This window comes from Macrotis lagotis, chromosome X (genome assembly GCF_037893015.1).
Source record: "Macrotis lagotis isolate mMagLag1 chromosome X, bilby.v1.9.chrom.fasta, whole genome shotgun sequence".
In the NCBI taxonomy this organism is placed as follows: Eukaryota; Metazoa; Chordata; class Mammalia; order Peramelemorphia; family Peramelidae; genus Macrotis; species Macrotis lagotis.
The window spans coordinates 47,444,056-47,469,075 of NC_133666.1; the positions used below are offsets into that span (position 1 = coordinate 47,444,056).

At 37.4% G+C, this 25,020-nt stretch overlaps 1 protein-coding gene across 2 annotated transcripts in view; it reads right to left on the reverse strand.

Annotated features, from left to right (window-relative positions):
- Window positions 1-2,789: 2,789 nt before the first annotated feature.
- The window catches only part of RLIM (ring finger protein, LIM domain interacting), a 28,059-nt gene continuing 5,828 nt past the window's right edge, over window positions 2,790-25,020 (reverse strand). For both annotated transcript variants that reach the window (XM_074207771.1, XM_074207772.1), the window contains exons 2-6: window positions 17,505-17,595; window positions 17,238-17,379; window positions 11,272-11,466; window positions 10,146-10,229; window positions 2,790-9,518 (exon numbers count right to left, since the gene is read on the reverse strand). In XM_074207771.1, coding sequence (XP_074063872.1) covers window positions 7,933-9,518; window positions 10,146-10,229; window positions 11,272-11,440 — 1,839 coding nt within the window. In that variant the 5' untranslated portion in view covers window positions 11,441-11,466; window positions 17,238-17,379; window positions 17,505-17,595 and the 3' untranslated portion in view covers window positions 2,790-7,932. The remainder of the gene's footprint in view (window positions 9,519-10,145; window positions 10,230-11,271; window positions 11,467-17,237; window positions 17,380-17,504; window positions 17,596-25,020) is intronic.

Below are 25,020 nucleotides of genomic sequence, written 5' to 3' on the forward strand. Positions count from 1 at the left end.
TATTTTGTAAATCATAACATACTAGATAAATGTTGGCTGTAACCCAAGCACCTAGCACAGGTCCTTAATACCCGTTCGATTGAACTATTTAAAATATAGCATTTATTAGGGCTCCTGGAAAAGACATGTTCCAAATACCTATCTTGGCTTTATCCCTCTGAGAGCATAGAGATCAGGGAATAGAGCAGAATGTGGCAAAGAACAAATGGAAAACTTGACTGTCTCTTACTAGACGTGTGCCTATGCAAATCAAATCACCTGTCGAAGTTCCCTCAGTTATAAAATGAGGACAAATCATCCCAGTCCCTGCCTAAACTCTTGTAAGGAAAACATTAGAAGTGTGACCTCCTACTGCTGGTATTCTTATGGTTCTAGGAGGTATTGGATTATACCCTATCCACAGCAGAATAGTATTTTCAGCAAAGCTATTTGCACTTAGGTAATAAGAATAGCCAGCTCTTCAAAGAACCAATAATTCGATTCTCTCAAAAGCATTTTTCTAAATTTCTTATTTTTGAATAAGCTTTTGCCACCAAATACTGCTCAAGCAGTAATTTGTTCTCAGGAGTTATCGCCTATTAGTAAAAAGAAATATATACATATATTTATATATATATATATATACATATATATATATATATACACACACACATATATATATCACCTCTAAGTATATATATATCACCTATAAGTGCATATACAGCACCTATAAGTCAAATATATATATATGTATATGTATACACACACACACACACACACACACACACACACACACATATGCTTGAAAAGATGGGGGCCAAACTTTTGGCAATCAAGGATTAAAAACCTACCTGGGCTGAAAACTTCAAAGGGAAAAAGTTGGGATTACCTCAACGTTCTCATTTGATCAGGAAGTTCGGGCATAGACACCAAGAAGGGACCATTGAGACTTCCTGACAGGCTTGAGCTGCTCTACGTCACCTTCATAAGCCACTCAACTGACTTTTGGAAATCTGCAACTACTCCTTATTGGAGAAAATGGGCACTGAGCCACAGCCCAATTTACCAGGCGGGGGTTCCTAAGTGGTCAGGTGGACTAAGTTCAGCTTAAGCCACACATACACATCCCTTTTCAGTAGGTTATGTGAAAAGATGTGATCTTCCCACCAGTCACACAAAGAAGAGAGCCCCCTCAAGGCCATCAGAGTTCCCTGCTTGGTTAAACCCCAATACAAAACAAGGTTCCCCCATCGCAGCTTCAAAATGGAAGGCAGCTGTGACATGGTGATTTGGATGGATACTGACTTTGGCATACAATTCTTTTGTTCTCTGTAAAATTAAACCAGGGATCTGTAACCTTTTTTGTGCCATGACCCCTTTCAGAATCTTTTTCAAATGTAGGAAACACATAAGACTACAATGTGGTGGTGGTGGTGGTGGGGGAAGCAGCATTTTCTCTAGTGCCTATTAGGTGAGCTTTTTACAAATATTATTTCATTGGGTCCTCACAACAACCCTGTTATTTTAAGTGACTGAGGATGGATTAGAAGTCAATTGTTCCTAATTCTAGGCCTGGCATATTACTGTCCCATCAAGCTGGGACAACAATTACATTAAGGGTCATTAAAATATTAAAAAGATGAGTTCAAGGAATCTAAGTTAAGAAACCCTGAAGGAGATGATCTCTGAGACCCCATCCAACTCTCTCTTCCTCTGGGATATTCCCTGAAAACCAGTAACAGTCAAATATGCACAAAGAGAAAGGCTAAGGAGATTAAGCGGACACATTTGGCAGAGCAAGGATGGGTGAGCATATAGAGGGAGAGAGAGGGATTCAGGAGATGAAGCCTAAGGCTAACACCCTGAAAGAGGGAAAAGACAACACCTGGAAAAGACAAGACTATGGACATTTTATAACACCTGCAGAAATGTTTCAAGAACCCCTGATAAATCAGAGAAAAATTTCAACTGTTTAAGTGAAACTATTTATTTTATACAATTCACAAAGAAAACTAAAATTATGTGGGCACACAAACTGGGACCTTCCTACCCTTCTGTACCACTGAAACACCCAATGGGAAGAAAATCCAAGCCCACATTGCACTGTGATTCAACTGAAGTGTTTAAAACCAAGTCAACTGAACTGGAAGTTATAAAATATAACTGCTATCACATCCAATCAAATGCTTTCTTTCATTCAACAAATATTTGTTGAACTGAAATGGAATGTTCCCATTTAACATAAAAATAAAATTTAAAGCCCAAGGAGTGATGATCAAGCACAAACAATCACTTCATGCATTTTATTGATAGACTATAATTTAAATTTGCAGTATGACATTTACATAGGAAATAAACTCCTCCCAAAAGATAACTATCAAGAATAAACTGTTTTAATATGGCCCTCTAGGGTTTTGCTTTGAAATAAACAAGTCCATTTTTTAACAGATTTAAAACATTGTACAAAAAAGGAAATGCAATACAATCTCATTTAAACACAGGACTTCCCAACCAAAAAGGTCTGCTGGAGGAGAGTGTTGAGTTCAGGTCAAACTGAAGGAAAAACGAGAAACCAGAGAAAGCAAGGCAGCCAAATAAAATCATTCTGAGCTCCAATCTGTTTCTGGAATGAAAGAAGGAAAAGCCTCTCCTGCAGGTCAGGAAGCCATGGGATGGCAAGCACTGGTTAGTCTTCACACAACAGACATTTCTACACTTTGTGTACACAGACACAAAATCGGTGTTAGTTGCTTTTCCCTTCCCAACCCCTTCCCCAGGTTCTCATGGGCTTCAGAAAGTTCCTGGGTATGTCACCCAGTTTTTTTGTTTTTTTTTTTTGTTTTTTTTTTTAACATAGACCCAAGTAAACATCTACCCATAGCAGCACGTCCCAGGAGAAGATAAAACAGGCAGATACAGAAGCCAATTGCACACCTACTGGACTAAATACTTTGATAGTATGACTTGAGCCTACTCCCTAAAGCAGCACCAGCACCAGCACATAGGAGCTAATAGGAGCTAAAATTCCAGGGCTCTGCAGGTGCCCACACCAAAGAACAGTAGTAAAAGGGTGTTAGTAAAGGCGCACTAACTATTTAGAATGAAGACTGGGGAACTGAGGCAGCCATACCTTGCAAGGTACTGCAGTAAGTATACAAGACAGGGACTGCTAGAGGAGCCTTGAAAACACCAAGGCACAGTGTGGCATAATAGGATTGTTAACCACCTCTGCATCTCAATCAAATATATATATGTATATATTTATATATATGTATGTATATATGTGTTTGTGTACAAATGTGTATGTGTGTGTGTATGCGTGTAGATGTATCCACACACACACACCCCCACACACCCCCACACATTCACACATTTCTCTCTCACCCCAGGTGGCTATAATGCAACCTACGGGTGTGCTTTCTGAAAGTTGTTTTCAGAACAAAAAACAAATCCTCACTGCAATTGTATTTGGGAACAGATTTTAGACACTTGATTTAGTGCCTGTAGAAAGGACAAGAGACTAATCAAAAAGGTTCAAGAAACACAATGCTTTCTGCATTGCACCATCACCTTAATGGGGCTGCACTACATGCATCAGATGACCAAACCCGAACTCCAGAAACTGTTGGGATGCTCTCACCTAAATAAAATGGTGAAAACAACTTGCTCAGGATAATCATCAGAAAAAGTTTCAGTGAAACCAAAGGCCCTTGATTTCAAAACTGCAAAGTTAAAGGGCAGGCAGCAAACCACCAGTTTAGGATTCTAAGAGTCAAAGGGTTACACTCCAATCTTTTGGCTCTGGTCTTTCCAATCACTGTATGATTTGTTGCCTCATTGTCCCAAAGGGTCACCCCTCCCAACTCCAATCACAAGTTATGTTTGATCTACCCATAACCAGATAGATAACAGCACTGCATTGTTTATCAAAAAATACTGAAATGCATTATACCTCAAAAATAGGTGCCTTGTATTTTGTATGTTTAAGATGATATAGTCATCAATTAGTTCCATGCCAAGAGACATGCCAGGCATATTTTGGCTTCTTTGAACTTAAAAATCAATAATGATTTTTGACAGGGAAATCATTGAAGGGAAAATCGTTTAACAGCTTTCTTTTCTTTTAAGGCAAAAAAACCTATCTTACTTTTGAGACTGAAAATCCTCCCTTGTTGGAGGATGTAAATGGCCACAAGGTGTCGCTGTAAGCCAGTTCAATAAAGAACTGACCATAGAGAACAGCTTTGTGATGCTTTTACCCTCCCTAATAGACAGGCATTTGGAAAAATGACTAAGTCTAAAGACAACCCTCTTCAAATCATCACCATTTGGAAAATAGAAATCATAGTCCAATCATTAAGTATCATTTCAGACATTATGATACTGAGCACCAAAAGGGGTTTTTTGGTTGTTTGGGGGGTTGGGGGGGGCAGGGAGTAGGGCATGGGAAAGACAACAAAAATTACTTCAAGTAACTGATCAATTTCTAAAGATTCAGATGAAGGTTAACATCTGAGAAGAAAACAGCTTAAAAAGATCGAGTCAAATGAAATTCTAAAGCCTAAATATCTTGTTACCAGTGTAACAGGAACACTCTATCTCCCTCCCACCAGGTGAACCTTCCAGAATCCCATTTACACTGAGGGAGCTTCATTATTAAATGTTACTGAGAAAGCTTGCACTTTTAGAACCTAACGCTAACAAATCTCAGTTGATTTTTATCAATTGCTTAGTCAAAACAAAAAGCCTCCAACACATTCATTATTTAAAATGGAAACATTTCATAAAATTCTTTGTTTTTCAGTATTCCCCTAAATTTTGAGTTAAATATCACATTTATTGGGGTGCTTTATTGTTGTTGGCTGACAAAGACCTCTGATTCCATTGGTCTGGGGAGCTCCCAGGTTCTCTTACTCTGCAGAACTGCAACTCCTCAGTAACAGTCAAAGAGAGTTGCCCTGGACACCAAGAGAGAAGTTAAGCAAACTTGCCCAGGATCACAATGTGTTTGTGTGTGTGTGTGGTGTGTGTGTGTGTGTGTGTGTGTGTGTGTGTGTGTGTGTGTGTGTGTGTGTGTCAGGAGGACTTGAACCCAAGTCTTCTGGCCCCAAAGCTCTTTCTCTGTCCACTAGATAATGCTGCCTCTATTGTTGCTATTATTGCATACAGATTTTACAAACTGTTATGCAATTAACTAAAACTAGAGATGCACAATGAAGCATAGTCTCTTAAAAAGAGAACAGGCCCTCAAAACAATAGGCATTCAAGCTGCTACTTGGGAAAATATATATAAATTTTTGCTCTCCACTGTACACCTTGACCCCTGCTAAAGATCGGGGTTTAAGACAATCTCCATATTCCCAGTAAGATACATTAAGTTACAAATTTTGTAAAGTTAAAAAATAAAGTATTTATAATTAAGTAGTAAACCCCACTTCACAATGAGTGCTTCTGAAAAAGGTGCCTCCAACATGCATGTTAGAAGCATCATGTGCATTCTACCACAAAATAAAAATTCTGTTTCCAGTGCCTATGGAGAACAGCACTCATACCCATGTTCTTTAGTGTTAACATTCTATATGACCTGCTTTTTTAATACTTGCTAAATTAATACATCATAGAAGGTAAAGATAGATGGCTAGAGGTGCCTTGGCCTCAATAAAAACTGCTTCTATGCCTAAAATGGGCCTCATTTGTTTCAAAGCCAGATGAGGTTGAATGTTTCCCACTTCCTCCCCATGCAATGGAATGTTCCAGAGAGATCATTTCTAGCCAATCAGAAAACCACCCCTGTGGATTTGCAAAGAGTGGCTTGCATACTCTCACAAAAGAAAAGCAAGGCTGTGCTCCAAGATGGAATAGAATTCTGAATCTTCAACATCTGTATGGTCAAAGATAAAATTCATCATGAGTACAGCATAAAAGTGATCTCTGCTCACTTTTTAAAATGAGAATCTGGATTTTTTGGACCTTCATTGCAAGAGCAGCACAAATTCTTAGTAAGCTGTCAGGCTAAAAGCTGGTTAAGGTACCCAGATAATGTCCAAAGCAGACTCATTACTTTGAAGGACATTTAAATATGCCTGACCTCCCCCCCCCGCCAAAATCTGGTTACAACTGCTGCTTAAATAAGGCCAAAGACATAGGTTCACCCACAATTTGAGTTGGTTTGTTCTGTTTAACAAACAAGCAAAAATCCTGTTTCAGAAGCTCCCCCAAAGGCAGAGATCTCAGGCGCATCTGTTGGTCACAAGTGGTTGGGCACCATCACAAACCCTTCCCTGCTACCAAGGAAACAAGCTAAAGGTGTGCTTGTTTTCTACTACTTATGGGTGGAGGAAGGGAATTATCAATAGTGACAGCTTCAACTACAGGAAAGAATAGCACATTTAAACTCTGAATATCAAATAGAGCCCAATATCACTAATACTATCAACAAATTGGGGGAGGGGTCACTTAGATTTCTTTAAATGAACTTTAAAATTAGAAATGTAAGATGGTATATCTAGATTAAAGGGACAGTAAGACTGAGCATAATTTAAATAAAACTTTGAAATGACAAAACCTCCAAGCTCTTCCATTCAGAGCATATGTAGCAGCTAAAATTCTGCTAAAATATATTGAAGTCTTGTACCTCTCTATCACTTTTGGGGCAGATTAGCCTGTAACATTGAGAGAGTTGTGAAATTTTCAGTTCTGTCCTGTGTGGTTTGGTTTTTTTGCTTAAAACAAAACCACAATATCAAAATTGTTCAAAATTCAACACAGAACTTTCACCTCCTCAAATAGAATGGCATCTGGCCTGTGTTGACTTCTTTGTGTAAGACTGGCACATTGGAATGACTACACCTGACCAAGGGCAAGTTAAGCTCTTCAGAGCTTTCACTCCTTCTACCTCAACCTACCCATCTTTATGTGGGCATTCCTGAAAGCTTCAATCGTCATGGCAAAAATGTTCATGGTCTTAAAATGCAATTATAGGACTAAGTTCTGAACTTTAACCTGCTCATTTCAAGTTACTGTAGCTATTCAAACAAAATTCTAGATAAGCTGCTCTTGACAATCATGTATATATAAAACACACACAGCTTTGTATCATTGTGTGTGTTTCTACAGATACTGGCCCTCATTTGAAAAGTCATCTTTTTTTTTACATCTAAGCATAGTGCTTTTGAAATTTTCAATTAATACAACACTGTACTGGAAAGAGTATTGAGCCTCTACCAAAAAAAAAAAAAACTTACATTTTTAACCCTCCCCCCCAAGTGATTTTTATTTAAACAAGCATAGGTATTTTTATTATTTCCACAAGATAAATATTCCAATTAAACTATCATAGCTCACTCTACAGTGTGTGCCAGTGATTGGCTTAGGAGACAGCTATACAATTAGAAGACCCTACCCTTTAGTGTTATTTACACTGACATGCCCATCTAATCTGTAATTATATCAAATTATATGATCAGATTAGGTGAATTTAAACTAATGGCTGGAGATGGTAGAGCTTGAATGTAAAAAAATTTACACGATTTCTAATTTCCAAACTGGGTTTCCATTTCACATGGTTCTCTCCTGGATGGGATGGGGTGGATCTTTCAAGATCAAAATGAAACTGAGAAGAACCATCATCACTAAGACATAGCTTATAAAATAACTAAGAGAAACCAAAAATACTTATGATAAAATTTTGCTCAATAAAATAGATACTTATAGATATTCAAAGTCAGATTTCCAGGCCCTAAAATGTTGCTGTTTAAAGTTAACTGGCTTTTATTTCAAATTGGAGTTGGGAAAGGGGATGAACATTTTATTGGAAGCAAAGATGCACTATTCCAGGATAGCGTTACACTTAATACCACTCAAAAAGTGGCCATTTGAAAGCAAATGACATGTGTTTTCTCAATTTCTGCCGATCACTCTAAACAGCTAAATTGCTCAAAGTCCAGATCTTAGTTAGACGATACTTTCTCTGTTTCCAGAGGTTAAGACTGCTCTTCGACAAATGGGACAAGTTGAATTCTCTGACAACCAGCGGTCGATGCAGTGAACATGGTACTCGTGAGAACAAGGCAGTTTTCGAAGCTTGTTGCCTTCGGTGTATTCAGTAATACAAACACTACAGGTTTTAAATGCATCACTCTCACCAAAATTTCTCATTGCAAGGTTGTCAATCTGTTCTTTGGTGAGTCCTCTTGGTTGGTCATCATCTTCCTCATTTAAGAGAAAAAATTGAGCTAGACTAAGAAAAGGCAAGGATCCACTTTCTTCAAAAGTGGCTGAATTTCTATCCCTATTCCTACCTTCCCGACGAATACCAGATGAACTTCCTTCGATGCTACCATCATATAGATCAGGGCTAGCATCTAAACTTTCCATGCTGGAGCTGCTACTGCTGCTGCTACTGGCACCTCCACCAGCACTAGTACTCGCATTAACACCACCTGCACTACCACTACTACCCAATCCTGGGTTTTGAATTTCAGAATCTTCTAGGTTTGGACTTAAAGATGGGCCATTGGGCTCTGTATCACTATCACTGTACATGAAGTAGCTTAATTCGCCAAAACCAGTCATTATCTGCCTCAACATTGTCTGAATAGCAACTGAAGTAGTCTCACTTAAACCTGTGTTCAAGATTCTACGAATGGGAATTCTGATGGTACTGACATAAGTTCTTACACCTGCCCTCTCTGAACGTGAAAATGTGCGCCTAAACCCTCCACGTTCACTTTCATAAGTGACCGTGTTGTTAGTTGACTGAGACCTCGACCGAGTTCTACTAGCTATACTGTCCCTTTGTCTATATTCTCCTGGACGAACTCTTCTCACTTGAAGATCGAGGACTATAGTGGGAGGTCTCTGCCCAGGAGCTAAAGATTCATTATTTCCACTGGCTTCTGAAGAGCCTGATGTCTGAGGGACGCTTCTCATCTCAGAGGCTGAAAACGAAATTGCATTATCATTTGACAGTTCGGGTCCCATCATATGTTGTCTTAATGTCACATGCTGCCTTGTTCTAGAACTCCCCTCAGACTCACTTAAAGTATGATCGAAATTCTGAGATGCGACACCATGATGGCCTCTTCGGGGAAGCTCAGTTACTGATATCAAAGGTGACCTACTTCTATCGGTCCTCGCTCGGATCCTTCGTTGTTCTGGACTTCGGCTTCTTGCCCTTCTCTGGCCTCTGGGAAGAGATATTTCTTCAGTCAGTTCTTCGAGGACGTTCCTTTCAGATCCATGAGGTCTTATAAATGGAGAATCAGCTCTTGGAGTTTCGATGTCACTTGGATTATTGTTTTCTATATCTTCACTGATGGAAGGTTCAGCAGGATCTTCGTTCTCTGAATTTGGTGTTCCGTTGCGGTTCACGTTTATTTCCAAGCTGAATCTGAAATCACCACTATTCGGGTTAGTCCTGCTCACCGCTCTCCAAGACTGATTGCCCCTCTGTCCACTTCTTGTTGTATTTCCAGTTTGTCGGACTGAATTAAGCCAATCTATGATGGAATCGCTGTTAGACACATCATCTGATGGTTCTATAAGGAGAAAAAAAAAGAAAGAAAAACAGGAACTACAAAATTAGGACTACCAAAAAAAAATACTGCTCCTTAACTTTTCTAAGACTCCAAAACAACAAAATGAGAACTTAAAAGATTCAAAATAGACTTCACATTGATGGAATAATACTTCAAGAACTTATAAGGGACACGGTAATGATTTACACACACAGTATTAGCACCTAACCCGAGCACAGCACACAACAGGACAAGCTCAGGAACAAAAATGGACTGCTGGCTTCTGAGGTCAGACCTTCCCTTTTGAGACCCCTACCTCCCACTGGCAGGGAAACACCAATAAAAGCTGAGGATGCAGAGGCCAGAACATTTTTATTTGCTGGAGAGGAAGTAACTGTTCTGTGAAAAGGAACTGGTAAAAAAAGGGAAAATTCAGTGTAGTTGGGGAACTCAAGAAAAAAAGTCCTCATTTAAATGATCTAGATCTTATTCTATTCTCAATAGAACCAGACCATTAAATATCACAACAAATATCTCAACTTGCCTGAGAATTCAGATTCACCTACCCCCACTTACACATGATTTATGGTCCCTAGTCAATACTTAAGTAGTCCCCCCTTTTTTTAATCTCCCCCAATTATTATATACCTCTATTTTCATCACTGTTTTGTTGTGGGGGACCTTCTTTAATCTGATGCAGTCTTCTCAGTAATTCTTCTTCGGTTATTTCACCTGAAAACAGTTTGAAAATGTTTCTAAATTATGGAGGAAAGAGAGGCAATGAATGTTAATCCTAAAAAGAATGAGACTGAGGTTAGTAACCTTTTAAAAAATCATTCTGGAGGGGGGAGGGACAGAAAAAAAAAAAGGAAACACTCATTTCATTCTTTTGGATCTTGAAGACCTTGAGAATTAAATTCAAATAACCCAAGGAAGAAAGTCATTGGCAGACTATGAATCAGTTAACATAGCAGAGAGGTAACTAGAGGGAAGGCCCTGGGCACATCAGGAAAAGATAGAAGGGATCAAAGACAAAATTTTACCCACTTCACAATTTTATCTTGGAACACATTATTCCCATCTTACCTCTAATATTCCACAAACTTCAGTATGTGCCTCAAGGTGTCAGCTCCTAGACTGTGCTCATAAACTGTTTGCCTAACCTATATCACTTGCTGCTATATAGTGAAGTCTAAACATAAGTAAGGTTTGCCACATGTAATTCACACATTCACAGAAATGGCTATTAGAAAACAGTATTATCAACTTGTGCCTATCTGTACTGCATTCACAGACCTAAGAGAGAGTCTAAAGAGATTTAAAGTCCATCTCAAGAAGCAATGTTTCATGTGAACTCTGGGTTCTGTAGTTTCCAAATTCAACGTCCATATTACTACTACCCTCCAAAAAAAGAAGATAGTAAGATGATAATTAAGCACTATTCCTTGCTAGTCAGTATATGACAAGTGATAATATAGCTGTGAATAAGATCAGATAACTCAAAGCAATGGTTAGCCAACTAAAGAATCATACTATTATTTGTACATAAACCCATGTAACCTTGGGCAAGTCATTTAAACTTTCTGGGCCACAGCTTCCACATCTTTAAAATAAGGTAACTAGGAGAGATGTCTTGGAAGTCCCTTCCGGATTTAAATTTATTGCAATCAAACACAGCAATACAAAGGTTAAAGAAATTGATTGAAAATCAAATTAGACTATTTCAAAGTCAATCATTTATACATGTAAATCCTCAAAATTGCATATAACATACCTGGGGTACCAAGCAAATTGTTGTCCCTCATAAGTCTATAATCTTCTTCACTGAGATTATTTACAAAGTGGTAGAAAGCTTCCTCCCGATCCAACCGATCCAGCTGACGCCGACGTTGTGCTTCCGATGGATCGATGCTTCCTTTATCGTTAGGGTCAGAGTTTTCCATTGTGAAAGATAGATGGGGAAAAAAATCTAAGAATAGGAGGGAGGAAAAGAAATTGCTCATCTAGAAAGCAGGATACAGATCAATCAAAAAAATATTCCCTATCCTCTTTCTACCATTAAGTTAACAGAATTTATCAGTTAGCTAAATATAGTCTTAGAAATTTTGACGGGGGTGGCTAGATGGCGTAGTGGATAAAGCACCGGCCTTGGAGTCAGGAGTACCTGGGTTCAAATCCGGTCTCAGACACTTAATTGCCTAGCTGTATGGCCTTGGGCAAGCCACTTAACCCCATTTGCCTTGCAAAAACCTAAAAAAAACTAAAAAAAAAAAGAAAAATTTTGACTCAAAATTTTATAGTAAGAAATTAAGTTTGCTAACAAATTTTTTTTTAGGTTTTTGCAAGGCAAATAGGGTTAAGTGGCTTGCCCAAGGCCACACAGCTAGGCAATTATTAAGTGTCTGAGACCGGATTTGAACCCAGGTACTCCTGACTCCAAGGCCGGTGCTTTATCCACTATGCCACCTAGCCACCCTGCTAACAAATTTTTAAGTATACAACAAGCTATCTAACAGCTAACCCTTGAGAAGCACAGGTAAACCACACTTCTAAGTGTTCAGAAAATAGAGAAGCTCTCCAGGAAAATTCAATAACTATAAGAACTTAAATTAAAGGAATATACTGCCAGGTTTCTATGTGGTCAGCTTACAATTTTTCATGCTAATGAAAGTATACATTTTATGAACTCTAAAGACTGTGAATGATACAAAAATTAATTTTACTTGGTTTATGCTCCCCCTCTCATCTTCCCTCTTCATTATATTTGGATTAATCCAACATTAAAATTAGCCTGCATTCCACAAGCAACCAACAATGGCAGGGAGGGGATAGGGTAGGATTTCAAATCTGCAACAGCCATGGAACTAAAAGATTTTACTATTAAGGTTTCCTTTAATTTATAAGAAATGCTGGGGGAAAGTGCTTTTGAAATATTTGACAAAACATTAGGGAAAAAAAGGATTTCATTTCTTGTGTATATGTGAACATGGGAGAAGTTTGTAAGTCTCAAGATCACATGGCAACAGTCACTACTAGATAAAAACTTGCCTTTACCAAAATGAGCAAGAAATCTTTTCTTGGGAGTACCTGACTTACATAAAGTTAGGTTGAGTGAAAGCGATGCCAAGTGAGAAGAAAAAGAAAGATAAAGGAGTCAGTGAAGTACTTCAAAAATACAAAGAAAAGGAAGTTCAGAGGGAGACAAAAGTAGGACAGTTTTAAAGTTAACTTAATGAATTTATGATACATTTGAAAGTTTCACATGTAGTCTTTTTCTATTCTTTATATCTGGAAATATTTATGTCTGTTGGGTTTGTTATATTCAGAATAATTAAGTTAAAAGAATTTGAAGGTGCTAGACACAGGGATAAAGTCTAATAACCTCAAACACAAAATTGCACAGCGATATCATATGGATAGCTGCTTGGATCTGTCACAGCAAAGACCAAAATTAGTATAATTCTAGAAGAATAAAAATGAGAAGTATATTATATATTTTAAAAATTCCTCCCTGAGCGATTTAAGCAGATTATTGGTGATAAAATATAAGATAGGAATGGAGGGATTTAATTACTGATTATAATTAACTTCATATAGAAGTATAAACAATATAAATCCAATGCCATAAAAAGGAAACCAAAAGATCCTGAAAATTACTCCAGCTGGCAAACACATGACTTACTTTGCCCAGTGGAGACATATGGCAGCCAAAGACCACATCAATTTAGAACAAAAACTGCAGGTTAAAACGAATTTAAAGGAAGCCAGGCAAAAGATCTGACCCTAATTAAAGTCATCCCAAGGGCATTTAAGGATGAAAAACAAAGATTATCACCCAAAAATCTTTTCATCACTACTAAGAACAAACAGTAGGACCAATTCCCTAGAACTCAACATCACAGGTTTTTCCTTTAAGTGCCTACAGATGAAGAAGTGGTACTAATGAAAATAGCAATAGAAGCTGGAAACAACACAAATGTGAGGATGCTTAAGAGATTGATTCACAAGGTAGCCAAAGGAAGGAAAAATACTAAAGGCATGAAAAAAATCCCGGACTTCTTTAAAGAATAATAAAGATTTTCTAACAGTTACCTATCCACACACCTACTCTTTCCTATCTATAAAGTTTTTTTTGAAAATATATATGCATTTCAAGGCATACTTGATGAGAGTATTAGAGGAATAGGCAGGCTTTCTTAAGGAATATTCCCACAGTAGAAAACTTAATCATCATACAACCAAGGTATAAACATAATATAAGATCCCACTGGGCCTGTTTGATGACTAACAAAAGGTTATCTCCCATGCATCATCCAAACAAGGCAAGATTCCTTGAAAATATGATAATGACAGAGGCTCTAACTCTGTTTAATGAGGCATATGTATCAGGCAAAGTATAAAACAAGGAAATGTATACTCCCTAAAGCTGTTTACTACTTGGGAGTTCACAGAACTCTGCTGGAATCCAAGCTGAGGAGTGAGCTTGAAAATGAACTTCTCTAGATCTTCCCTTTTAGGGATGAGGCAGTATTTCCTGATTTTAGTGGGCACCAAAAGATCGCAGAGCCTCCTCAATAAGCTCCTGATCATTTAGAAAAAGTGGCCTTAACTGCTCCTACACTCTCAAGAATGCACAGTCGACCACTAGTACCCAAAGAGATCAAAGTAAAGGAAAAAGATCTAAATGTACACAAAGATCTCTAACAACTCTTTTTGTGGTGGCAAAGAATTAGAAATAGAGGGGACAACCATCCATTGAGGAATGGCTGAACAAGTTGTGGTATATGACTATGATAGAATACTACTGTGCTACAAGAAATGAGGAACAGGATTGCTTTCAGAAAAAATCTGATGAGACTGATATGAAATGATGCAAAGTCAAGTGAGCAGAACTAGGAGAACATTGTACACAGTAACAGTAATACTGTAATGCTGATCCAACTATGAATGACTTAGCTACTCTGATCAGGACAATGATCCAAGACAATTCCAAAGAACTCAGGATGACAAATACTCTCCACCTCGAAAGAAAACTGATGAACTCTGGGTACAAACTGAAGACAGACTTTCATTTTCTTTATGCTTCTTACTTTTCATTTTTTTACAACATGACTAATATGGAAATGCTTCACATGACTTCAATTATGTATCTGACATCTTATTTGCCTTCTGAATGGGTGGGGGAGGAATGAAAGGGAGAGAGAATTTAGAACTCAATTTTTTTTTAATTGTTCAAAATAAAGTAAGAAAAAGAGTATACGTTTTCCCTGTTATGAAACATACAGAGCATATCCATCAGTTTGTCTTATCTATATATTCAACAGGTTTAGAAAAGGGACAATGGAGAATTGGATCCAAAAATCAAAGATGAGACAACTGGATCTTGCCTCAGGAGACCTGCAAAACTCACTGAATGATCCCCAACTTGTTCTGTGAAACAGGGCTTCATCTTTTTAATATCAATATTCTACTTGTGGTTGTATTTAACTATGATCAATCAAGAGTCTCAAAATAATTAAAAATGAGGATCGCTCAGGGCAATGGCGGGTTATAAACGGCAGGTAAGATATAAATGAAGAACTATGCCTCAGTCTCAGATTTTTGTCATCCTTTCCTTCAAACTCTGAAACCTATTCTCTATCTCTTACAGGGTTAGAAAAATAAAAGAATTGTCGCAGTTGAAACTGCCCAGTTGAAGGGTATTAATTTGTAATGACATTCAGCAGTATATGAGTAAGAAATGAGAAGGGAGATGTGGGTGGAACCTAGGATTTGAGTTTTCCAAGGCATAACTGGTGATAGGATAAAGGGGCAACGGACTTAAGGTTAGAAGATGGTATATGATGTTGAATTAGTGAGCTACCAGGTTAACACTGAAGTGAAGGAAATGAGATCAGAAGAGAGGCAGCTAGATTCAGGAGACAAGAGCAGGAGACAAATCCTGCCTCTGATGCCAAGTGGCACTGGGCAAAGTCACTTAACCTCTGCCCATTTCAATTTAAGGATCATAATAATAGCACCTACCTCTCTGTGGTTGGGAGAATAAAATGAAGTTAATATTTGTAACTTGTTCTGCAAACCTTAAAGAACTCTCAAATTGCTAGCTATTCTCTTCTCAGGTGATACAATGATCCAAAGCAATTCCCAAAAGCCTAGTAATGGAAGATACCATTCACATCCAGAGAAAACTATGGAGTCTGAATGCAGGCCAAGGGCATAGCATTTTCACTTTTGATCCCTCCTTTCTTTCTTGTGGTTTTCTCCCTTTTGTTCTTATTCTTTCACGGCATGACTAATGTGAAAATATGCTTAACATGACTTTACATGTATAACCTATATCAGTTTGTGAGGTGTCTTGGGGAAGAGGAAAAGGAGAAGAACAAAACTGGGAACTGAGAATCAGAAAAATGAAGGCTGATGATCATACATGTATAACCTATATCAGATTACTTGCTGTTGGGGGGGTGGAGAAAAAGTCAAAAGCTTATAGAAAATGAATATAGAAAGCTATCTTTAGATTTAATTGGGAAAATGAGAATTAATTTTAAATGAATGTTGAAAATGATCTTTACATGTAAATTGAAAAAACTTAAGTGCTCAAAAAATCGCTATTATATGATAATGATGGAAACAACCAACAAATAAGACAAATGTTATGAAAGGCATTTCCTCACAATTATTAATTGACACTGTTCCCTTAATTTTTCCTTGTGGTCTTTCCATGTTTTAAACTCCTGCAGAGAGTTTACAAATGACAGAACTCTTACACATATAATTCAAAGAACTAAAACACTTTTGCAAGGGGGGAAGAGAGAGTCTTGCTGAGCAATCCAAAACTGACTTTCTTAGTTTGTTAAACCTGTTGTTTCTTTGGGGAATGAGTCTTTGAAGTTGTCTCTGTATATTTTAACAGAACGATTTTATAAATAGAATTCACTGGAGAACAAGCTGCCATATCAGTGTCTATCTCTCATTCATGAACAATCTTTTAATACTTGGCTCCATGATTAAATCAAACCCTGTTATGTGAAGTACACTAGTGTAACAGAAAAAGCAGAAGGTCTAGGGTTCAAGACTCAGCTCTGAGGTTTACTAGTAGGAAACAATGGGCATACCATTTATGTCATAGGGTTGATGTAAAGAAAATGACATACATAAAAGTGAGCTACTATCAAAATGCTATGCTAATTCATTAATGTGGGGGGGGGGGGGGGGCGGGGGGGATCAGGGTTTAAGTGACTTGCCCAGGGTCACACAGCTAATAAGTGCTTGATGCCAGATCTGAACTTGGGTCATCGACTCCAGGACCACTGCTCCAACCACTGCATGCACCTTTTTTAAGCTACCCCCTTTTAAATTTAAATAAATAAATAAAATCAAATGAAATTATACCAATGTTATAACTAAATCTCAGGGCAAATTTAATTCATTTTGAATTTCAAAATTCTAGCTTAGTGATCTTAATTTCTTCTGAGTCATGTCTAACTCTTCATTAACCCTGTTTTGGGTTTTCTTGGCAAAGACACTGGAGAGATTTAACAAACTGAGTGACTTGTCCAGAGTCAAACAGCTAGTAAATGTCTGAGGTCAAATTTGAACTCAGGTCTTCCTGACTTCAAATCCAGCATTTTGTCTACTGTGCCACCTGGCAGTACCATAATTTTACTTAAGAGTTCCACAAAAATACCAATTAATGTTACTTCTTGTCATGGCTGATAGCATAGCATTTAGCATTCCCACCTCTTGCAAGTATTAGTGGGTTTTAGGGCTCTTCAACAATGACTGCCTTGGAGAGACCTGGTAGCTGTTTTACGCACACACATTCAGCATGCTCAGTAGGCTTGTTGGATCCCAGCTCAAAATTTCAGGAAACATTTCAAAGCTGTTGTGAAATAGAACAGGAATATAAAAACATACAAGTCTTCATTAAATCGAATTTGAAAACAGACAAAGAAATTCATAAAACATTTAGAGAAGAGCATATTTGTTAAGTCTGGAAGAAATTACCTTTGAAATTAGGGAGGTCAAGATAATCTTAGCATCATTCAACTGCCACAACAGACTGTACACTTTGCTTCTCTTTCTCCAAGCTTCAAATCTGGAATTTTTCCAAAACAGAAAAGGTCAGAGTTGCCATAAAAAAAAAAAACTCACAGGGAAAAAACATGAAAGTTAACTCATCAGCTACAATATTCTACTTGTAACAGAGGCTCAGAAGGGAACAACGAAGAATTAAGAAAGCTATGCAGATAGCTTGAGTGGTCTCCTGGGGCCTTTACAAATGGCAGGACAAAGTGTGAGCACGTTGAGTGGATCCGCATGTTAAACTTCTGGAAGGGTACACACAAGAGAGGGTGGGCAAACATGGATGAGTTTCAAGTGGCAGCATTGGAAAGACTATCTTGTGTTAAGTGACTAGAATAGAAATGAATAGTGCCCTTTAAGAGAACCTGTTACACACTTACATAAAATGCTTAAAATAAAAAGGCACAAAAACCTGAAACTTTGATGAACTTGAAATCTGACTCAACCTTTTAACACAATTCATGACTTGTTTTTGTTGTTCACCTGTGTCCAAACCTTCCATACCATTTGAGGTTCTCTTGGCAAATATACTGGAGTGGTTTGCCATTTCCTTATCCACTGGACTCATTTTGTCAGGCAATCTGAAGTTAGGGGACTTGCCCAGAGTCACCCAGCAAGGAAGTGTCTAAGACTGGATTTGAACTCAGGTCTTCCTGACTCCCAAGGCAGGCCCACTGCTCTATTTGCTGTTCCACCAGCTGCCCATGGCAACTTAATGAAACTACATCTTTTAACTTCCAGTACTCAAATGTTAGCAAAACATGTCCAATGCAAAAATTATCTGACAATTATGATGGGGGGGGGGTTCAATACCCAGATGATAACAGTTTAGCTTTGATTATGTTACTGAGTATTTCTACTACTTAGGCAGCATGGCAAAATGGCTAGAGGGAGTCAGGAAGCCCTGGCTCAAAGCCCAGCACCTGACACATAACCTCTGTCTCAAGCAATTCCCTAACACTATGTCAATGGGAGCTGCTGTTTCCAAGGAAGTTGTGTTTCTACACCAGGCATTCCCTTCCCTCCCCCCATGAAAGAACAGTTCTCGATTCCCTCCCACACCCCTCTCCAAAAGAAAACTAAATCTTTTATAAAAATTTTTTTTGCAAGGCAGTGGGGGTTAAGTGACTTGTCCAAGGTCACACAGCTAGGTAATTATTAAGTGTCTGAGGTCACATTTGAACTCAGATCCTCCCAACTCCAGGGCTGGTGCTCTATCCACTGTGCTACCTAGCTGCCCTGATAACTAAATATTTCTATAGCTTTGTGTTCTTTTTTTCAATAGAAAAGGTTTTTTTTTTTTTAAAAAAAAATAATCAAATTAGATTGTGAGTCAGAAGTACATTCACTGAACCTCCTTCCTTGGGCCTTAATTTCCTTATTTGTATGACACAGAAGAGATGTTATCTGTAAGGTTTCCTTCAGTTTTCCTGATGAAAAAACAGACCCCAAATCACCAGAGTATGTGTCAAGAAAATCAAGCTCCCCAAACAAGATGACTAAGTACAAATGTCACCCTCATACCACGCAGCCCCTCTGACTGTCATTGCTCTCATTCTCTGCTTTTATCTCTTCCTGCTCTCTAAAATTGGTTGACTAATGCTCCACCACTGCCCTCTACCTCCTACTAGGCAGTAGCACTTACCTTCTACCAACCCCAACCCCACAGAAGCCAAGGACAGGTACACCAATGACGCTTCTGACAACAGTGTACTCCTTGAACTTTTAACACTTGACAAACACAAAGGAACTGCCAACAATAATCAGGGATGTCCTTCAGCATTTTAACTATTGGCCCTAGCTACTAGTCTGCTGCTCTCTTAACACTAAGTAAGTAAACTGAAACAAATTTGAGTTGATAAACTGAAGTCATAAAAAAACCCACCATGACAAAATGCTGCCAACTCATAGGCAGAAGTTGATATATGGATGACAGGCCACTTCCCCAAATATTCAAAGTCACACGGAAGGGTTCATCTTCAAGTGCTCTGCTTCTCTCCTTTTACTGATTTGTGTCACAACTTAAACTAGTATTTGTTCTTAACCAAGAACCCTCATTGTGGTTTTTCTTTCTTCCCCCAAAACAACAGAGGATAACCCCAAATGGCAATAAGCAGTGAGAGTCACTGAATCAAGCACAGAAACACAATGGTTCCTGGACCTTTTGGTGACACTAGTAACTAAATCAATTGCATTCAAGGAGGCGTTAAGATGTACCTAAACACTAAACAAAACATCTTCCCAAAAGAAAAAACAAATAAGAGCCAAGGGGGAAAAAAGCCATCTTAATTCTAACCAAATCCTAAATTAACATTAGCCTCCATATCAATAAATGTTCTGATTCTGCTGAGAGGGGAAAGGTTTCCTAATTTTACACTGCTTGTGCTGACTCTTTCCTGTTTCCTGAAACACTATCCTTACAAAGAACTGAAAGCTACTGACACTAAAGAGACCTTGGATCATTTGTTAAAATCGGTTAGCAATTATTCTCTTTCAAGTTCTTCCCTCTACCTCCTCATCTCCTAAAGAACTTTTCCCCCCTCTCAAAAAAAAAAAGATAAGTTAAAAAAAAAACCCATAAACATTTCCTCTTTTTCCATTTCCATCACCAGTACAAATAACCATCAGCCAGAGTAGACAAGTCGGAAGAGAAAAGAAGGCATGAAAATACTACTGCTAACATGCAAAACTGCCCAACTTTCTTTTCAAAGCAAGCTTTGACCCATCAATGAAAGGCAGTTTGATTTATGACATTACCCGAAGTAATCATAATTCTGGGGAAATTATTATGAAGATAGTGTGGACATGTAACTATGCCCATGACCAGTCTCTCCCCCTAGCTGTTTAGGGGCATCCCAATACTCACTCCCTGCATAGGGTGGTTGTAATCATCACATGTGATGTTTATGTGTACACTATTGCCTGCCAGGCCCTTAGTAGGTGCTCTATATTTCAAGGCTTATTCCCTTCCTTTCCTCTTCCCTTCTCACATCAGGACATATCAGTGACTTAATCTTCCAGAGTTGGCTGAGGTCCACAGAGATCAGGATATATGACCAGTCATACAGCAAGAGATCTGAACCTGGGGTGTCTTAAGTCCCAGTACAAGTACTCTAGCCATGCTAGCTGTTTCTCACAAAGGTGAAATCTTAAGTGATAAAGTCAAGGGGTAGGACAAATTCTTGGAATTGGACAGATTGGAGACAATTCTTGGAACTGGTAGGTCATGAAAACCTTGGTAACAGGAAAATGTTAATGATGTAAAACAAAAACATGATCAAATCCCCTGTCAAGCATCCCAGAATGCTTTGGTAGTCAGGCAGCTAAGGAGTGCAGGTCTATTCCCAGTCCTGTCTTTGGTCTCCACAGATGATTAATCAGCAATAACTGTCTTTCAGTTCCTCATGGCCTACTCCAACTCAAACATTCAAGGCAGTGACATGGACAAAGTTCTATAGCAGTTCTTTTCATAGAAGCAAAGAACTAGAAACTAGAGGAGTACCTATTGGAGACTAAACAGTGCACGTATATGAATATAATGAAATATCAGTGTGTGTAAGAAATTATGAAACAGGCAGTTTCAAAGAAAGACCTATATGAACTAATGCAGAGTGAAATGAGCAGATCCAGGAGAATAATTTATACAATAACAGTAAAGAGAAAAACAATTTCCAAAGACTTGAGAATTCTGATGATAAACCACAAATCATACTTTCCACCTCTTGCCAGAGAAATGATGGACCCAAAATGAGGAATGAAACATACATTTTTTAGACATGGAGATTTGTTAGACTGTGTTTGTTATTATCCTTCAATGTGGGTAGGGGAGGAAGGAAATTAAGAGGGAAAGCTAAAAACTCATAAAATAAAATGTAATTATAAAATTCTAACAAAAAAGTGGATGTGTTTCATGGAGTTTGTTATAATAGAATTTGATGTATTATTGCTTGTCTATAAGTGAATTCACCAAACCAACCCCAATACTCACCTTAGCAAATATGTGGTTACCATTTCAAATTTTAAGTTTCTACAAATGTGCCTGAAAACAACTGTAGATGAAGCATGCCAACTTAGTAAAGTTCTATAGTTAAAAACAGTTGTTAGGATTGGGGGAAGAATTGTGAAACTCAAAATAAATAAAACCTTTCTAAAAACAAAATTTTATATATAAAGAATTTGAAATACGGATTTTAAAAAAGGTACCATAATAAAAATTTTTACAGCAAAAAAAAAGTTTTTAGGCAAAAGTAGGATCTGTTTTCTTAGCCATTTTATAAACTGCATATACTATTCAAATACATTCTATTTGCCTAATCTATCTAATCCAGGAGCAACTATGCACACTAATCTGTATGCTATAAAAATTAAATACAGTACCTTCATGGTTTTTTCATCACTCACTGGGGATCACTGTAATACTTTCATCATTTCTTCCCTTTTCAGTAATCCCCCAAAGCCCTAAATTTAACCAAAAATTTGCAAAGATAAACAATCTGTTCCTGATTTAGTTGTTGAAGCTTAGCTATGATTAAGGAAACAAGCTGTATTAAGAAAACAATAAAATTAATATAAGTGAAATTCCATTAGCACAAGCTCTACTGAACATCACCTTTTATTGTATTGAGAAACAGTGTGGAATAAATAGTACAAGGAAAAAAGTATTTGACTTAAGAGTCAGAAAACCTAGATTTGTATTTCAGCTCCGCCATTTCATGCTCATGTGATTTTTCATGAGCCTCAGTTTACTCATTTATCAAATGAGGGCACAATTTACAGAAGCAAAGGAGCACAAACTAGCATTTGAAAAACTAAGATTCCAGCTACTGGGGCAAGAACTCCTCCTTTGATATGCTAAACATAATTGTACATGTAACAGCTTTTATCAGATTGTTCAAGGCCATGAAGGGGGAAGGGTAGGTATTAGAAAAATGTGGAATCTAAAAAACTTGCAAATAGATGAATGCTAAAAACTACCTTGCCATGTAAATGGAAAGTGAATTTAAAATTTAAAACCTCACTATCTGACAAAAACTGCTAGGAAAACTAGAAAAGCAGTCAGGCATACACCAACATCTCCCAGTGTCCCAAGATCAGCTCAAAATGGGTCCATGATTTAGACATACTGGATAATTTAAACAAGTAAATGGAGCATGGAAGAAGTTACCTGTCTATGGATAGGGGCAGAGTTCATGATGAAATAAGAGATAGAGAGGTTCACAGGAGGTAAAGTGGATAATTTTGATTATATAAAAGTAGATTTTGCATAAACAAAAATTAGAAAAAAAGAAACAAGTTTCTCTGATAGAAAATATTATGCTAGAAGAAATGAAGGGAAATGATTTCAGAAAAACCATTTACATAATAAAAATATGGTAAAAATAATCATCTCTGAAAGGCTTCACAACTCTAAAGTAGATCACTACAATTTCATAGGACACATGGTAAAAATATTATCTTCCTCCAGATAGAGAACTAATGGACTTAGAGGACTGCACATTGAAACGTTTTTTTTCCTCTTTTTCTTGTCCCTTTCCCTCACTCAATCCCCCATGGCTAACTAGAAATGTTTTGCATGATTTTCATATGTGTAATGGGTATCACATTTCTTTCCTTCTCAATGGATGAAGAAGGGTGGAGAGGGGGAAAGAAGTTGGAACTGAAAATAAAATTGAATTAAAAATGCAATAAAATAAAATGAGGAGACTGAACAGCATGATTCAGTTCAACAAATATTAATTATATGCAAGAGCAGAGAAAAAAATGGCTGATACACTGCATTTTTATAATGAATGAGCTTGCAATCATAGGGAAATGCAGATTTCCTATATAAATGACCTCTTAGTTCTTTTAAGCTTGTGTGTTTGTGGGATATTTGAAGGAGGATTAGGGAAGGAGAAAAACTGACTGGTACATGAATGGCAGAAAAATAAAATGGAAAAGCCTAGCTTCTTCTTTCCCCTGCCTGAAATTTAAACATTGAATAATTAAGTACTTTGAGAGTGACCTACTGTAACCCAAAGAGGGACTAAGGAAAGTCTTTCCTTTGAAAGATTATCCTACAGGAAATCATAATCAAATAAAAGCACGGTTATCATGGTACATCTTTTAGGACACGGTACAACAAAATGCTATTTTTAGATCAAAGAACAATCACAATCTTCTCCCCATTCATTTACACAACCTTCTTGGAATCGTCTCCACTGAGCTTGCTGTCTACTTCCAACTTTAGACAATTTTACAGAATGTCCAAGTGAGAAGACGCAACCTGAAATGAACAAGGATCTTAGTAGTTTTTATCCAACCTGACTTACGTGGAAATATGTTTTGCATGACTGCACATGTATAACCTATATCAAATTGCTTACCATCTCAGGAAGGGAGGGAGAAAATTTAGAACTCATAAATTTTAAAAAGTGAATGTTAAAAATTGTGTTTAAGTACAATTCGGAAAAAAATAAATTATTTTAAAAAGCACAAATGAACAATAATTCCAGAGGACTTAAAATGAACTTCCTAATATGCAGAAAGAATACTAACCTGAGTATTAGGAAATCTTATTTGAAACCTTGGTCTGAATATGATTTCCCTCTCATCACATTCAATTTGGGTCAATGTATATACCATGGAAACAATATGAAGACTGATAAATTGCCTTCTGTGTGGGGTGGGGGGGAGGGAAGTAAGATTAGGGGAAAAATTATAAAACTCAAAATAAATAAAACCTTAAAACAAACAAAAAAAAAAGAAACGTGGGTCTGCCACTTAAGTCTAGGATATTCAACAAATCACTCAAATTTTCCAAACCTCAGTTTCCTCATCAATAAAGTGGGGATAACTATTGTCCATTATACTATTAAATTGCTATGAAGGAAATATTTTGTAAACCATGAAGTACTATAAAAATGCTGAGTAGTTGCATCAAATCACATTAGTCTTCTCTGGTAAAGAATAATGTTTTACAACGTAAAGACTGGCAAATTGCCTTCTGTGGGGGAAGGGGAGATTAGGGGAAAAATTGTAAAATTCAAAATAAATAAAATATTTAAATAAAAGTTAACAAAAGAATAATGTTTTAAAGTTTCAGTAGAAAATGAATTTTTAATTTGATATTACTATATCGAATTAATTTTGACATTTTTGTGTAAGATATAAAAAATTGTAAAATATCAACTGAATACTTTTTTTTTAGTTTTTTTTTTTTGCAAGGCACTGGGGTTATTAACTTGCTTGCCCAAGGCCACACAGCTAGATAATTATTAATTGTCTGAGGCTGGATTTGAACTCAGGTTCTCCTGACTTCAGGACCCATGCTCCATCCACTGCGCCCCCTAGCCGCCCCTCAAATAAATACTTTGAAAGTAAAAGTTCACAATGGCAATTATATACATTTCATACCTCCACTAAAGTGATATACTGAGCAACTATTGAAGTGCTTTTT